The sequence below is a fragment of the Loxodonta africana genome, chromosome 19 (assembly GCF_030014295.1).
Source record: "Loxodonta africana isolate mLoxAfr1 chromosome 19, mLoxAfr1.hap2, whole genome shotgun sequence".
In the NCBI taxonomy this organism is placed as follows: Eukaryota; Metazoa; Chordata; class Mammalia; order Proboscidea; family Elephantidae; genus Loxodonta; species Loxodonta africana.
This window is the reverse complement of record NC_087360.1, coordinates 19,130,677-19,148,920: the sequence shown is the minus strand read 5'-3', so window position 1 is coordinate 19,148,920 and position 18,244 is coordinate 19,130,677. Positions and strand designations below refer to the sequence as shown.

General features: G+C 40.8%; 1 protein-coding gene across 1 annotated transcript in view; it reads left to right on the top strand.

Moving 5' to 3' along the window:
* CORO1C (coronin 1C) overlaps nucleotides 1-18,244 on the top strand; it is an 87,782-nt gene that overhangs the window by 44,432 nt on the left and 25,106 nt on the right. The window contains exon 3 of the mRNA XM_064272323.1: nucleotides 11,128-11,250. Within this exon, the coding sequence (XP_064128393.1) occupies nucleotides 11,128-11,250 (123 nt within the window). The remainder of the gene's footprint in view (nucleotides 1-11,127; nucleotides 11,251-18,244) is intronic.

Here is an 18,244-nt window from a genome sequence, read left to right as displayed (position 1 = left end):
GAAGATTACAGCCTGAGAGACCCTATGGGGCAGTTCTACTCTGGCATGTAGGGTCTTCATGAGTTGGAATCGACTCGGCAACACACAACAACAGCAACTATTCAACATTAAACCTAGCTTTTGGAGAGGACTGTGATGCCAAAATGATTTACTTTCAGTTTTGCCCGTAAAGACTATTTCTCACCCACAAGCAGGTGAGGTCTCTACAGAACCATACTGCCTCTCCCTGGAAGCTTTAGTTGGTAGCTTACCTTACAGCACTGGGTAACCCAATCTGTCTGTTTTATCCTAGGGCACCTTCCCTTACCTACCCTCAAGGTTGGTGTTTCTGGTTCCCTTCAATGTTTTATTCCTGGGCCGTGACCTTCATGGACCAGCCTGTCAGCAGGTCATAAATTGTGTGCCTCCATCTTTTTGGCCTGCCATAGAGGTCCCTGTCTTGTTATCCATGCCACTTGCCCCTGTCCCATGGCCATAGCTGCTGTCACTCCTCCCTGTGGAGCAGCGGGCTCAAGAGACTCCAGCAGAACATATATCCACATAAATAATGCTGTCATACGAAAAAGGAAGTTGAAAAAAGGAAAACCCACAATAAATAGCCTCTTTTGACTTCTTTGAACTCTGTATACTGTGAATGAAGCTCTTATGCTTGGGTTGAAAACTTGTCCTTTGGTTCCGAGCACGTGTTTGACTTGCTGTTCTCCTGGCTGAGAGTTCAAGAATCCCCACCAGGTACTGCCCCCAAAGCAGTAATGAGTTATTCTTGGTGCTTTTGAAGATCTGCTTTCAGTTTATGGCCTGTATGATAACAGTTATTGGAATTTGGGCTCATAAAGTAGTTTGATAAGCATTCTTTTCCCCTAAAATGAGAACTTTTTAAGAATATAAAGTAGGAGTGAACAGGACAAGCTTTAATTATACCTTGTTCCTTGAGTCAGGTGATGTAAAATGCCTTTGATTGCCTTACCCAGGATGAGGTGGGGGCTGTTTAGATCCATTTGTCTAAGGGTGGTGTGACCAGCCTGGCTAATAGGCATAGATAACTGTAGAGTAAAAATTGGGAAAGTACCGGGGAGTGAGACAGTTGCCTGTGCTGAACTAGATAAGGAACCCAGAGTGTAGAAAGTAGTCAGAATGTAGCACCCTAGAATGGCTTTTATTTCCATGATTGAACTGCAGAGTACAAATTAAGAAGAAATTGCACATAGAATATCTTGAACCTTTTAAAGGGAATATTTGATTTGACTGAAAAAATGCATGTCTGTCCCGTTTTATCACCATGAGAGCTTATTTCTAAAAACATATGTTACTTGTGAGACGAAATAAGCCTGCTGATTGTGTGGTTTTAACAAAATGTCACATCTCCATTCTTGAGGAAAACAATATTTATTGGATTGATCCTCTTTACCATCGCTTTGCTGGCATCTTCACCCTAACATTGAGTAAGCTAATGCGTGGATCGAAAACGATTACCACGTGAGGGGGTCACTCTGATATGAAGAAATAGTCATCGGAATGATCTGTTATATAATACATAGAACTTTTTGGAAGCAACCCGGTGTTGAATTTTGAGGGTTGGCTTAGGAAGGTGAGAATGCCTGTGTGAGTACATCTGTAATACATCTCTAAAAAAAAAAAACCCAAACCCATTGCCCTCGGGTGGATTCCAGTTCATAGCAACCCTCAGGGTAGAACCACCCCATAGGGTTTCCAAGGAGCTCCTGGTGGATTCGAACTGCTGACCTTTTGGTTAGCAGTCGTAGCTCTTAACCACTACACCACCAGGGTTTCCAAAACAGTCCCAGAGTGGAACTCCTTCATAGAAGCACATGTGAGGAATTTTCTATACATGTTTGTTGGTATATGAGAATTTTCTGATTGCACAGTACCATCGTCAGCATGTAGGGTGAGTGCACTTCTTAAATGCAAATTTCTTTGTGCAATAAGTTGCGATACAAATCAGTAAGATACGCTGTTAGATGCAGGTGGAAGCACTTGTGGTTTTCCGTTAAAATGGATGGAAATATCCTCACAACTAGAAATCTCTTTTCATAAGACCTACACTGAATCCTATATGCCTTAGGAGGGATGTTTCTGTAAAATTATTAAAAACAAAATTTTAGAACAGCTAGATAGTTTCATATTTATTGAAGCAAAAGCGCCAGATGGAGGAAAATGTTCCCCTACTCTCTGGGTTTAGTTGAAGCATCAGTCTCCAGGAGCTCAGCCGAGTCTCTTGGCTGCATTGGAATTTTAGAGAACTTTCCCCAAACCCAGAGCAAATGATAGTGCTGGTGTCTAGGAGGTTTTCTGCCACCATGAGGGAAGCTAGCTGGTGGGAACTTGCACAAAGCCATCAACCTCAGCTTGGGCCAGCCACGTGGAAGTTTTGCCATTACGCCTCTTCCTTGTGCCAGCCAGACACACTTCAGAGGCTGAATTTTCCCTTGGGCTCATGTTGCATGCTTGGCCCTGGGCAGGCCACTGGATCTTTCAGACAATAATGCCTCTAAGCCAGCATCCCGACCTATTTCACGCATGTCCTGCACGTTTATGATCTGAGCTTTGGGCCAGAGGCTTTGGGAGCCTTGATGTTGGCCATTTTCATCACTTGTTGAGTTGACTTGCTGGTAATCCCAACTCCTTGGTAGTTTTATCTAGAGAGGTACCGTAAAAGCTATCCTACAGCATGAGATTGGGACTCGTAAGTGATCAGTAAATTAAAAGAAAATTACAGGAAGTGGAGAGTCTAGATGGCCGACTAACTTTGCTGCATTCTCAGTTAAATCTTCAATTCCATGCTAGGAAAGTGGTAATATTCTAGTTGATGCAACTGAAATGACTTACCCTGAATGGAACACTGATGAAATAAATCAGTGGACTGATTGATCAGTAAAATGAAATTATTTTATATATTGTTGTTAGGTGCCATCGAGTCAATTCTGACTCATAGTGACCCCATGCACAGCAGAACGAAACACTGCCTGGTCCTGTGCCATCCTCACAATTGTTGCTATGCTTGAGCCCATTATTGCAGCCACTGTGTCAGTCCATCTTGTTGAGGGTCTTCCTCTTATTCGCTTATATATGAGCCTTGGAAAATTGATGGGAGATTCTTAAAATAAGTCACATTTTAGCCAAACAAGTTATCTAAAAACTGTCATTAAATTCTTATGAATCTTCCCCCTGGCTTCAGCATTTACTTAAATTAGTTGTCACCATGAATGCAGTGGGTGCCTTTCCAGATAGCCTTTCATGATCTAGAGCGTTAGGCATGGATTCCTTGGTTTAGTCACTGAAAGATAAATGAGTGTGTGTCACGGGTATGAATGAGAAACGTATTCTCACTAGGTCCTAGCGCAAAATGTCTTTCAGAAATAATGTCGCCTTGTCTTTACCATATAAGGCCATTATTGGTGGTGTTTCCTTCAGTTTCCCCTGTACTTGAGCTCTCAGCAGTTTACAATTGCCCAGCTTTACATTTTTAGTGACATACGCTCATTTGGTGAAATACATCCTTGTGATTTCGTTTTGATTTGGTATTGGTATGGGTAAGAAGATATTTGGAGGTATAAGCCCCCGAAAGCAAGAAAGCTGAGGACTTGACTGTGTTTGTGAACATCCTATATGTAAAACTGGGCTTCAGACTGGTTCAGTCTGGTTCAAACCCCTGCTGAGAATTTGTATTTCTAACAAGGTCCTGCCCCCCCACACTGCCGTTGAGTCAGTTCCGACTCATAGCAACTCCCACAGAGTTTCCAAGGCTGTAAATCTCTATGGAAGCAGACTGCCACATCTTTCTCTCTTGGAGCTGCTGGTGGTTTCAAACCGCTGCCCTTTTGGTTAGCCGTCGATCGTTGAAACCACTGTACCACCAGGGCTCCTAACAAGTTCCCAGGTGATGGTAATACTACTGGTTAGGGACCAGTTCTCAGAACCACTAGTAGACGAGTGGTTCTCAAAATTTATTATACATAAGAATCACCTGGGGAGCCTGTTAAACTGTAGATCCAGATTCAGTATATCTGGGGGTGGAAAGGCAAATTCTCAGCAGGTGTTCAAGCCAGAACAAAGTAGTTCGTTCGAAGCCCTGACGTAAACTGGTCAGTGTCAGTTTCCAGTGCCGGTTTTCCTCACACTACTCCTCTTCATTCCTTTAACGCGGTCAGACTTTTAGTCAGCCCCTTTCTCTTGTGCTGCAGTATGACGCCACTTTTCCCTGATTTGGTCGTTGTAAGGATTTGTGATGACATCACAGCCAGGGGTAGCAGCCATTTGCAGAGTATCATTTTTCTTTAAACTGTGTCTCTGATGGCCAGCTGTCAATAATTTTAAAATGACTTCTACAGCCTTTTCACAACCCCACGGCATTTTGGAATTTTTTTTTTCCCCCTCTCCAGATCTAGTATGGATGGCCAGTGATATTTTAGGTCTTTGCTTCTTGATTTTCTCTCTGCCTCAGTTTTTTTTTTTTTAATTTGGAAAACAGGGATAATAAAGTCCCTATATCATAAAGGTGGTTGTGAGAGAGACCATATAAAGGTCTTCAAACAGTTCTTAGATTGTAATATATGCACCCTAAAAGTATTGGTTGTTGTTATAATCATTACTAGCTTTTGCCAGAAAGGGAAGTCGTGACGTTCAGGATCCTATGAAAATACGGCACCTTAAGCAGTTCTGTGCTGTAGACTTAGCAGGGCTGAGTTGGGAATGGCAGAGATGCTTATTCTTTTTTTAAAGATCTTATTTTACTGAAGAATATTGGTGAATAGCTCTTAATTTTTAGCCAAAGTTGCTTAATTTTAACTTTAAAAAAAAAGTCAATAAGCTTTTCGGTATGTAACTAAGAACAACTAGTATTAGCACTTTCAGATTCCCCTCAAAATTGCTTTCTCTCCGGGCAAAAGCTCTTCTTAACCCAGATTGAAAAAAGTCATTTGGGGTCCTTAGTAGTTCGGAGTTCGGTGACTATATTTTACTAGCGACGATGCCAGATGTGTTTTGCTGGAGAGAGCCTAAGAATCCAAACACCCTGACATAAAATAAAACAATTCCGGTAGAAAAACTCTTTTTCTGGGCATTAAATTTTTTTTTAAATATAGAGTTAGCAAAACGGTGGTGTATTTCTCAACTTCATTATATTTTTAATCCTTTTTTCCAATCAAATAGGAAGCGTATCAAACAAGCAAATTAATAGGACACTTACGTACTCACCTCCAAGATTAAACAGATGTTAATATTTTGCGGTATTTTTTTCATGTATCTCTTTTTTGGAAAAAAAAAAAAACCTGAACAGGTATAGCTAAGTGATCATTCCCCATCCCGTCCTCTTTTCTTCGTCGCCAGAGGTAACCATTTCCTCAGAGTTGGTATGTATCATATTTGGGTACTTCAGTTACGTGTGTATGGATCGATAACATATACTTTTATTTTGTGTGCTGAACTTTTACATAAGTGATGCTTATTTTTATAGTGAACAGCAGTTGAATTCCTTCTGTTTCTTTCACGGTTCCCAACGGTGCTGTAGTAAACATCCTTCTTGGACAAGATGCAGGTGTTCCCCTCGCACAGACCACCTAGAATGGGTATCGCTGAGGAGCAGAGGGGCACATCGCCCGCCTCTGTTGTCGCTGTTGTTAGTTGCTGTCCAGTCAGTTCTGACTCACGGCTTCACTCACCATGTGTGCAGAGCAGAACTGTGCTCCACGGGGTTTTCAAGGCTGTGACCTTGCAGAAGCAGATCACTAGGACTGTATTCCAAGGCGCCTCTGGGTGGGTTCAAACCGCCAACCTTTTGGCTAGTAGTTGAGCGCTTAACCTTCTACCTCCAAACCAAACCCACTGCTGTTGAGTCGAATCCCACTCACAGTGACCCAACAGGACTCACAAAACCCTGCTCCACGGGGTTTCCAAGGCTCTAGATCTTTACAAAAGTAGACTGACACATCTTTCTCCCTGCTTAACTGTCTAGCTGCTACCAAACTGCTCTCAAAAGAAATTGTAAGATGATATTCTCCTGCAAGAGTTGATACAGTTGCTCTTTCCTGACCTAAAGGTTGGCGATTCAAACCCATGGGAGAAAGATGTGGCAGTCTGCTTCCATAAAGATTACAGCCTTGAAAACCACGTGGGGCAGTTCTGCTCTGTCATCTAGGGTTGCCGTGTGTGGGAATTGACTTCATGGCAGTGGATTTGATTTTTTTTTTTTTTTTAATTACCAGCGGGATAATCTTTTCATATATTCATTGTTTATTCATGTATCTTTCTCTGTGAGGTTTCTCTGCTCCTCAGCAATACCACTTCTAGGTGGTCTGTGTGAGACAAACACCTGTATTTTGTCCAAGAAGGATGTTTACTGCAGCACCGTTGGGAACAGTGAAAAAAAAAAGAAGGAATGCAACTGCTGTTCGTTATAAGAATAAGTATCATTTATCTAAAAGTTTAACATACACGAAATAAAAGTATTCTCACTCCTTGCTCATACCATTTGCCCATTATTCTTTTGGGTTGTGTGTTGACATTGTCCATTGTGTATGTCGCATATATCTTCTCACAGTCTGTAGCCTGTCTTTTCACTTTGCTCGTGTTTTTTGAGAACATCTCACACTGAATTTGGTTTATTTTTTTAATTTTTACATCAATCTCTATGGCTTAAAATTTTCTTTCTTGTGCTGTCCTTTGTATCAAGATGATGCAGTCCTTATGCAGTGAGTTGGGTAGCATCCACCTTTTTTTCTGTTCTCTGGAAAGGTTTGTTTGAGATGATCTGTGTCCTGAGTGTTTGGTCCAACTCTCCTGTAAAGCCATCAGGGCCTAATGCTTTTTGGAGTGTAGTGGTTAATTTATGGGGGGAATGGGTAATAGGTGGATTTACACTATAGATTCTTTTATGGCTATGTGGGTCTATTCAGGTTTTTCTTTTTTTTTTTTAGTAAGTTTTGCTGAGTTATATTTTTCTAGGAGATTATTGTATCTGGACTATTCAAATTTATTGTCAAATATTATTCCTAGTATTTCGGTGTTCTATAAGTTTCTACCTTATTTGTAAGTTATACCCCCCTCTCCTTTTTTTATTACTGGTATTCTCTCGTTTTCTGATCTATCCAGTTTTGTTGATTGTGTTTATTATGTATTTTCTTTCCCCTTAATGTCTGCTCTTACAATTTTGTGCTCTTTGGGTGTAGGCTGTTCATTTTTTATCTCAGGTGTATATTTTAGTGATATCAATTACATTAATCGTGTTATGCAGCCACCACTTGTAGTGCTGTTCATTTTCTGACTTTTAAGTTAAATGCTCAGCTCATTTATTTTCAGTCTTCTCTTATATGGATTTAAGGCTATGCATTTTCCACTAAGATCTGCTTTAGCTGCGCACCACAAGTTTTGCCATGTCAAGCCTTTATCATTTAGCTATAACTTTTTTCTATTGCCCATTATGATTTTTTTAACCCGTGAACTATTTAGTAAATTAAAGCATTTTAATATGCTTACATGACTATATATATTAGCATCTCCAAGATGTTTTCGCATTTCTTTGTTTCTGTAATTGTTTTGGAGAAGTCTGTCCACAGTCAGTCTAATTACTCTCTGTAGGTCAATCTGTCTTTTCTCTGTGGTTGCTTTTGTAATTTCCTTTTTGTTCTAGGTTTCACTAAAATGTGAGTAGTTGGGAAGTTATTTTTACTTATACTACTTGGGACTTGTTCTTGGTGAATTTGAAGACTTATACCTTTAATTGCACCTGGAAAATTCTTAGCCATTATCTCTTCAATTTTTGCCTCTCTTCCGTTCTCTTTATTCTGTTCTTCTGGAATGCCTATTAAAATGTGTGTCAGACTTCATTCTGGCCTCCCTGTGTAAGAATGTTTTAAAGTATGAATTACCACATTTATAAGAGTAATGTATCATATATATATACGTCTTAGTTAACTAGTGCTGCTATAACAGAAATATCGCAAGTGGGTGGCTTTAACAAATTTATTTTCTCGCAGTTTATGAGGCTAGAAATCCAAATTCAGGGTGCCGGCACTAGGGGAAGACTTTCTCTGTCTGAAGGAAGGTCCTTGTCTCTTCAGCTTCTGCTCCCTGGATCTTTGGAGCTCTCCATATGTGTTGGCATCTGTGTTACCCCGTCTCTGCTTACTTGCTTGCTTATTTTAATCTCTTTTATATCTAAAAGAGATTGACTCAAGACACACCCTACAGTAACCCTGCCTCGTTAACATAACAAAGACAACCCATCCCCGAATGGGATTATAATCACAGGCACAGAGGTCAGGATTTACAACAGCTGTTTCTGGGGGACACAGTTCAATCCATAACAGTATAGTTTAAATAATAATGATTCGCTGTTATTATAATAAAATGAGCCCTTATAGGTCCACCACCACCATCTTGCACAACAGAACGTTACCTGGGGCGATAGCTGTAGTAGTGGCAGTGAAAGAACTACCTCACACCCTGCTTTGTGAGGATGCAATAAAGAGAATTAGGTAAAAACACCTCATGTAGGTGTTCAGTAGCTGATCCGTCTTAAAGCAGAGAAGCCACCAGGGGTGTGGTAGAGGGAATTCCAGCACTTTTAAATTTTGGGGTAACATTTATCGAGCACTTCGGGTGCTGAGACTGTACTAAGTACTTTACCTTGGTTGTCTCCTTTAATCCTCACAGCTCTTGAAGAATGAACTGTTCTTCTCATTTTACAGACGAGGAAGTGAGGTTGAGAGATGAAGTAATTTGGCCTGTGCCTTACAGCTAGAAAATAGCAGAGCCCTCATTTAACACTAAATATAAAAAAAAAAATAGTTTTTTTCATTTAACACTCAGATTCTATGTAATACTGTTTGTTGCCATTTTCTTTGATGAGTTCCTTTTTTGATGATAATTTTAAGGGGATCCGAACTGGGTTGAATTAGTTTTATAAGATAAAAGGGGAGGACATAATAAAGACTAGGCCGCAGGTCTGTGGACAGGCCGTCTCCAGGTCTCAACTTACAGAACTCACCTTTCTCAACAGAAAACCTTACCAAAGACTGAGGTCCCCACCCCTCCCTGCCCTCGCCTCACTGAATGCCTTCTTCTGTGGTACTGTGGCCCCTGTGCCTGTCCTGGTGGAGCAGGTCTCTGCTGCAGTTGGCTGTTTCAATATCTCTCTCCTCTCACTGGACTCTGCAGTTGGCTGTTTCAATATCTCTCTCCTCTCACTGGACTCCACACTCAGCTAGGACAGGGCCGCAGGTTTGCTTCTGGGTCTCCAGCACTCAGCACCGGCTCTGGCCCATAAAAACTCACAAATAACACATATTGGAATGATGGCATAAATGAATATATTTTGCTAGAAAAGCTAATAATAACACATGACAATCATTTTTTCTTGAACACTTATTATAAGTAGAGTCATTACGTACCTTATACAGATCATTGTAATACTAGTTATGATTTATCAAGCACTTAACATGCAGTAGTGGTGCAAATGATTTGCACTCAACTACAAACCAGAAGGTTGGCAATTGCAATCCACCTAGCAGTGCCTTGGAAGAAAGGCCTGGCAATCCACTGCCATAAAATTAAAACCAAAATCAAATCCATTGCCATCAAGTCGATTTCAACTCATAGTGACCGTATAGGACAGAGTAGAACTGCTCATGGGGTTTCCAAGGCTGTAATCTTTATGGGAACAGATCGCCACGTCTTTCTCCTGTGGACTGGCTGATAGGTTTGAACTGCCGACATTTAGGTTAGCAGCTGAGCACTTAATCCCTGCACCACCAGGGCTCCCTTTCTATCGGATCACAGACATTGAAAACCCTGTGGAGCAGTTCTCTGACACACATGGGATCGCCATGAGTCACAATCAGTCTGACAGCAACAGGTCTGGTTTTGGTTTGGTTTTAGACCCTGTACTAACAGCTAAAAAATGTTCTCTCATTTAATGTTCTGCGTAATCCTGGGAGGTATATATTATTGCTACCATTTTACAGACGATGAGCTGAAGTTGAGAGAGATTATATGACTTGCCTAAGGTTGGTCACATGCCGTTTAAGCAGTAGAGCCTGGGTTTGAACCCATATCTGCCTGATTCTAGAGCTCGTGGTCTTCACTTTAGCATACAGCTTCTCTGGAAATTTCCACAGTTGAGTCAAAGTGGGAAAATCATGGAATTTACAAATCTTGAAAAAATTGCCAAGAAGCCTGCCAAGAGAGCAACAAAAACATCAAAAATGGGCTGTTAAGGTGTTGGGGTGATTCCTTTTTATACACCTGCTGCTCCAGTGTACAGAACTTCAGCGTGAACTGCCATTAACCTGTTCAAAAAAGGAAAAAGCTTTTGTTACAGCTGTTGTTGCTGCAGTGAGTGTCTTGGTTGACACCATCCCTAACCTGTAATCACCTTAAGTAAGAAAATTGGTCTGATAAGCCAGGTTGGCTTTTACATTCAAATGTGTGGACACGAGCAGATTGTGATGGTGATTTATGACCAACATGAAACATTTTATTCTTAATGAGATGTGGAACTAGAAAATGGGAGAAGCCTAAGCTGGTGTTGTTGGTGTTAAATAGACTCTCTGGTTGGCATTTGTGTTAATTGAAGACAATGAGCAGACTGAGCCATTAAAATGTAGTATGCCCCTTAACCCCTCAACAATAGCTAAAGCTTTGGGTCGCATTACTTTAACTATGATTGCTCACGGTGCCATGACGTTCTAGAACTGTTAATTTGTATATTCAAGGATATTAGCTTATTATATTAAAAGTTAAATTTTACACTTTGAGTAATACCAGGTTGGTTTTTTTTTTAACAGTAAAAACACATCTATAATGAACAATTTGGCTATCTGAAATTGTATTTTGGGAAGAATTGTATTTTGCTGTGTCTGTGTGATTAAATAAAATCTTATGTTTCTAGAAGTTTAGATCCTTGAAATTTGATGGAATGTCATTGATAGTAGTTATTTCTAGAAATGAAAATGGATAGTTCTTACCAGTTGTCATTGACTCTTACGAATGTCCTATGTAGGTGTTTGAGAGTTACATGTGGCAGTAATAAGGGACATATGGGCCTGAGACAACATATATACTTGAAGGTATCAATGTGAAAATAATGGGCCTGTTTCTCTCTTCTTTCAGACTGGTCGAATTGACAAATCCTACCCTACAGTATGTGGCCACACAGGACCGGTGCTTGACATAGACTGGTGCCCACATAACGACCAAGTCATAGCCAGTGGTTCGGAAGACTGCACAGTTATGGTAAGCTCATCGCATGCACACAGCTCTTGCCTTCTCACCTCCTACTTGCAAAACGTTTGTTTGTGTAGTTTGAAAGGCAGAAAATCATAACATTTTTGATTGTCCATTGGATTATACAAGAATTTAGCTACGTTAAAGTTTAACTATGGATAAGCCTTTTAAACCCACCCAAGCCCACTGTCGTCGAGTCGATTCCAACTCATAGCAACACTATAGAACAGAATAGAACTGCCCTATAGTTTCCAAGGAGCGCCTGGTGGATTTGAACTGCTGACCTTTTGGTTAGCAGCCATAGCTCTTAAGCACTACGCCACCAGGGTTTCCATAAGCCTTTTATATGCCCCTATATCACAAGGTCAATACTGTCTTTTTTTCCTTTTGTAAAGTGTGAGTGTGTATAAGTTCTTGTTGACGGTTGGCTTCTGCTCTGGGAAGATTTTAGAGAAAGTAAGATGACTTTCCAATAATTCTGTCAATGCTGTTTGACCACGTGACTCCTGAAGGGAGAGAAAAGGCTGCTAGCACGAGCTGTAATTGCAGTGAAATCAGATGCCACAGGGATGTATAAAATGGGACCAGTCTTGAGACATAGTAAGAGTTTTTACAGGTGCTTATTTCCATCCTAATGTCAGAAGTTATCTTCTGTCGAGGGGACCTTGGTTAAGAAAGTTCTCATTATGCAGATAACCAAAAAAAAAAAAAACCAAACCCATTGCCATCGAGTCGATTCTGACTCATAGCGACCCTATAGGACAGAGTAGAACTGCCCCACAGAGTTTCCAAGGAGCGCCTGGCGCATTTGAATTGCCAGCCCTTTGGTTAGCAGCCATAGTACTTAGCCACTGTGCCACGAGCGTTTCCTTTATGCAGATACACAAACAAAAAACCTTTAAAGATAAGATATGTTCTTTACGTTCCCTGTTTTAGATTCCCAAAATGGGTTATTTTAGCAAAATGAACTTTGGTGAAGTGGAACCATGCTTTGGGATTTTTTTGTTGTTGTTGTAATTTATTATTATTTTTTGTTGTTGTTGAGAATATACACAGCAAAACATACACCAATTCAACCATTTCACGGGTACAGTTTAGTGACATTGATTACATTCTTCGAGTTGTGCAACCATTCTCACCCTCCTTTTCTCAGTTGTTTCTCGTCCATTAGTGGAAACTCAACACCCCCTAAGGTTCCTATCTAACCTTTCGAGTTGCTGTTGTCAATCTGACCCCACCTGAAGAGATCTTAAAAGAGCACAATGCTCAAGGCAGACGTTCTTTACTAGTTAAGCTAAGCTATTATTTGGTTTTAAGAAGACTTCAGGGGATATTTTTGGTTACAGGTTTAAAAATTATCTCAGGGCAGTAGTTTCAGGGGTTCATCCAGCCTCCGTGGGTCCAGGAAGTCTGGATTCCATGAGGGTTTGAAATTTGGCTCTGTATCTTCTTTTTGATCAGGAATATAAAGCTTCCTGTCCTTGATTATGTTCTTCAGACTTAAATTTTAATTATTGGTTTGGATCAGTTTTTAATCCTATCCCAAATTATATTGAAAAGCTTGGGAATAAACACAGCTAGGGAGTTCTGCTGTCCCTAAAATAAATGGAGATCGTCCCTAATTAACTTGCAAGGGGTCTCAGCCACACAAGGTGGAGAATTTAGGGAAGCACAGTGCTTTTATTCTCCTGTTCGTTTTCTGTGGACTGAACCAGACCTAACAGCATTGTTTGGGACGCGTCATCGATTAAAATTGTTTTACATCAACACACGTTAATTCCTGAACTACATCGTTTAAACATTTATCCATCTCTCCTCATGGACTTTTGGCTGAGAATGACTCCTCCTGTGATCTCATAGTTTTGGCAGCCAAAGCGTATTACAGAAATATGCTGCTGTTAAAAGGAACCGTTCCCTTTAATGTGCCTTGCTAACTGGATCATCTTTTTTTTTTTTTTTAATTAATTTTTATTAAGCTTCAAGTGAACATTTACCATTCCAATCAGTCTGTCACATGTAGGTTTACATACATCTTACTCCCTTCTCCCACTTGCTCTCCCCCTATTGAGTCAACCCTTTCAGTCTCTCGTTTCGTGCCAATTTTGCCATCTTCCCTCTCTATCTTCCCATCCCCCCTCCAGTCAAGAGTTGCCAACACACTCTCCAGTGTCCACCTGATTTAATTAGCTCACTCTTCATCAGCATCTCTCTCCCCCCCACTGACCAGTCCTTTTCATGCCTGATGATTTGTCTTCGGGGATAGTTCCTGTCCTGTGCCATCAGAAGTTCTGGGGAGCATTGTCTCTGGGATTCCTCTAGTCACAGTCATACCATTAGGTATGGTCTTTTCATGAGAATTTGGGGACTGTATCCCATTGGTCTCCTGCTCCCTCAGGAGTTGTCTGTTGTGCTCCCTGTCAGGGCAGACATCGATTGTGGCCGGGCACCAACTAGTTCTTCTGGTCTCAGGATAATGTAGGTCTCTGGTTCATGTGGCCCTTTCTGTCTCTTGGGTTCTTAGTTGTCGTGATAACTGGATCATCTTAATGGCTGCAGATAGATTTTGCTAAAGAAAAGGAACATTGTCTAGGTCTGCCACCAAAACCTTAGACTGAGAGTCTCAACGTGTCTTGAAGAAATAGGCTTGATATGTCCCCTCTCTCCCTCTCCCTGTCTCCAGCGTTACTGGTCATGTTGCCCTTTTTAAATCTTTGTATTATCAAACACACAGCAAATCACACCAAACAATCATAGAATTCAATGAATTACTACAAAGCGGACACCCTGTAACCACCACCCATCTCAAGAAATAGAACTTTCCCAACCTCCACAGAGACTCCTCCATGTGCCCCATCCCAGTCACAGCCCCCCTCCACTCCCCAAAAGGAACCTCTCTTCTGACTTTCATAATACTCAGTTCCTTGCCTTCCTTTACGATTTTATGGTTATGAGTTCAGGGGACCTAGATTGCTCCAGCCCCTTCAAACCTCCTTGTTGCAGGCCTCCCGCACTCACCTGCCATTGGAGAAGGCAAAACCGCTCCCAGTTTCTAGTGCTGCTGTTGTCTGTCAGGTGCCCCATTGCTGCTCTCTGCTTCTTCCCATGCACAGAGGCAGATAACATGCAGGTCACGTGGCTGTGGTGGTTTGTCCCTGTCCACATGCATTTTGGGATTATTGCCTGGTTTTGCATAAATACTAAGTTTTTGTTTTGTTATCTGCTTGCTTTGTGTTCTTATGGGAGGATTTAGGGAGATCCCAAAACTATGCTGCCACTGACATCACTGTCTTCCCAGAATCCCCTCCTGTTGCCCCGTTATTGACATTGCCAGAGTGAACATTTTGTAAATTAAATAATGCTTTGGGATAAATTCTTCTAATTTTTTTTCTTTAGCTCTTAATTATGACATTGATTTTTAAATCACTCTTTAATCACTTCCTGTCCCTCAAAGCATATGTTATTATTATTATTGGAATAGTTACAAGAAACCTTTATAGCTTAGCAATTGAAATGAAATTTTAAACAAATATTTGATCTTCTCCTATCCCACCTGTTTTTTTTTTTCCTTTTTTTATTGTGCTTTAAGTGACAGTTTACAGTTCAAGTTAGTTTCTCATCCAAAAATTTATACACACGTTGTTATGTGACCCTAGTTGTTCTCCCTATAATGTGACAGCACACTCCTCTTTTTCCACCCCGGATTTCCCGTGTCTATTCAACCAGCTCCTGTCCCTTTTTGACTCCTCATCTCGCCTCCGGACAGGACCTGCCCATTTAGGCTCACTTATCTACTTGCGTTAAGAAGCACGGTCTTCACGAGTATCGTTTTATGTCTTATAGTCCATTCTAGTCTTTGTTGGAAGAGTTGGCTTTGGGAATGGTTTTAGTTCTGGGTTAACAGAGAGTCTGGGGGTCATGTCTTCCAGGGTCCCTCCAGTCTCAGTCAGACCATCAAGTCTGGCCTTTTTACCAGAATTTGAGTTCTGCACCCTACTTTTCTCCTGCGCCGTCAGGAACTTTCTGTTGTGTTCCCTGTCAGGGTGGTCATTGGTGGTAGCTGGGCACCGTCTAGTTCTTCTGGTCTCAGGTTGATGGAGTCTCTGGTTTATGTGGACTTTTCTGTCTCTTGGGCTCATATTTTCCTTGTGTCTTTGGTGTTCTTCATTCACCTTTGCTCCAGGTGGTTTGGGACCAATTGATGTATCTTACATGGCCGTTTGCTAGCTTTTAAGACCCCAGCCATCACTCACCAAAGTGGGTTGCAAAACATTTTCTTAATAAACTTTGTTATGCCAATTGACCTAAGTGTCCCCTGAAACGTGGCTTCCAGATATCCGCCCCTGCTACTTTGTCCCTCAAAGTGTTTGGTTGTATTCAGGAAACTTCTTAGCTTTTGGTTTAGTCCAATTGTACTGATGTTCCCTGTATTGTGTGTTGTCCTTCCCTTCACCTAAGATAATTCTTATCTACTATCTAGTTAGTGAATACCCCTCCCTCTCCCTCCCCACCCTCGTACCCATCAAAGAATATTTTCTGCTGTGTTTAAACCATTTTTTGAGTTCTTATAATAGTGGTCTCATACAATATTTGTCCTTTTGAGACTGACTAATTTTACTCAGCATAAAGCCTTCCAGATTCATCCATGTCATGAGGTGTTTCCCAGATTCATTGTTGTTTCGAAGTATTCCATTGTGTGAACATACCATACTTTATTTATCTTAGGTTGGTTTAAAGTCAGGAAAGGTGTGCGTCAGGGTTGTATTCTTTCACCGTACATATTCAGTCTGTATGCTGAGCAAATAATCCAAGAAGATGGACTGTATGAAGAAGAACGGGGCATCAGGATTGGAGGAAGACTCATTAACAATCTGCATTATGCAGATGACACAACCTTGCTTGCTGAAAGTGAAGAGGACTTGAAGCACTTACTGATAAAGATCAAAGACCACAGCCTTCAGTATGGATTACACCTCAACATAAAGAAAACAAAAATCCTCACAACTGGACCAATGACCAACATCATGATAAATGGAGAAAAGATTGAAGTTGTCAAGGATTTCATTTTACTTGGATTCACAATCAACAGTCATGGAAGCAGCAGTCAAGAAATCAAAAGACACATTGCAGTGGGTAAATCTGCTGCAAAAGACCTCTTTAAAGTGTTGAAGAGCAAAGATGTCACCTTGAAGACTAAGGTGTACCTGACCCAAGCCGTGGTATTTTCAATCGCCTCATATGCATGTGAAAGCTGGACAATGAATAAGGAAGACCAAAGAAAAATTGACACCTTTGAACTGTGGTGTTGGCAAAGAATATTGAATATACCATGGACTGCCAAAACAACGAACAAATCTGTCTTGGAAGAAGTACAACTAGAATGCTCCTTAGAAGCAAGGATGGTGAGACTACATCTTACATACTTTGAACACATTGTCAGGAGGGATCAGTCCCTGGAGAAGGACATCATGCTTGGCAGAGTACAGGGTCAGCAGAAAAGGGGAAGACCCTCAACGAGGTGGATTGACACAGTGGCTACAACAATGAGCCTCAAGCATAAAACAGCAATTGTAAGGATGGCTCAGGACCGGGCAGTGTTTCGTTCTTTTGTGCATAGGGTTGCTGAGTCGGAACCAGCCTGACAACACCTACCAACAACAACAAAGGTTGTTTCCACCTTTTCGCTATTGTGAACATTGCTGCAATGAACATGATGTGCATATCTATTCTTTTGACGGCTCTTCTTTCTCGAGGGTGTATTCCAAGGAGTGGGATTGCTGGATCATATGGTACTTCTATTTCTAGCTTTTTAAGGAAGCGCCAAATCAATTTCCAAAGTGATTGTACCATTTTACATTCCTGCCAGCAGTGTATAAGTGTTCAGTCTCTCCACAACCTCTCCAACATTTATTATTTTGTGTTTTTTGGATTATAATGCTAGCCTTGTTGAGGTGAGATGGTATCTCCTTGTAGTTTTGATTGGCATTTCTCTAATGGTTAATGAGACCCTGCTGGCGTAGTGGTTAAGTGCTATGGCTGGTAACCAAGAGGTTGGTAGTTTGAATCCACCAGGCGCTCCTTGGAAACTCTATGGGGCAGTTCTACTCTGTCCTACAGGGTCGCTATAAGTTGGAATCGACTCAACGGCACTGGGTTTGATTTTTTTTGGTTAATGGTTAGTGATAGTGAGCATTTCCACATGTATCTGTTAGCCACTTGAATGTCGTCTTTGGTAAAGTGTATGTTCATATCCTTTGCCCATTTTTTAATTGGGTTGTCTTTTTGTTGTTGAAGTTTTGCAGCACCTTGTAGATTTTAGAGATTAGACACTGATCGGATTTGTAGTAGCCAAATTTTTTTTCCCAGTCTGTATGTTGTCTTTTTACTTTTTTGATGAAGTCTTTTGATGAGCATAAGTGTTTGATTTTTAGGAGCTCCCATTTGTCTAGTTTTTTTTCTGGAGTTTGTGCATTGTTAGAAATGTTTATATTCTCTTAATGCACCACCTGTTTCTTAATACTTAACCTCATTTTCCACTTTGAAAGATAAAAGAATATCATAGGATAGATAAAAAAATTTCAAACAATACCATATTTCTTTTCCTTTCTTTTCTTTTTTTTTTAAAGAAAAGCTCTGTGTGGTTTTAATGGTGGTAGTAGCCCTTGAGTTAGAAACAGTAGATAATGCACAAAGGCCTAGTTGTAGGAGAGAAAAAATACTGAGAGGAGCCCGGGCAAGGGCTCTGAACACAGGCAGGCCACTTAAACTCTCTTGCAGCCTCAGTTGCCTCACATGTAAAACGGGGGTAAAATAATAATGATACCTATTGGGAAGACCAAAAGGAAGCTATAGATGTGTAATGAGTTATTGTATGTTCAGTAATGAGTTCTGGTGTGTAGCTATAATATATCCATCGAAGGAAGAACACCTTTAGCAGATAGTCGGTAGAGAAATACACTAGAAGTAGTTTATCAAATGAACTGTAAAAGAATAAAATTAATTTTAG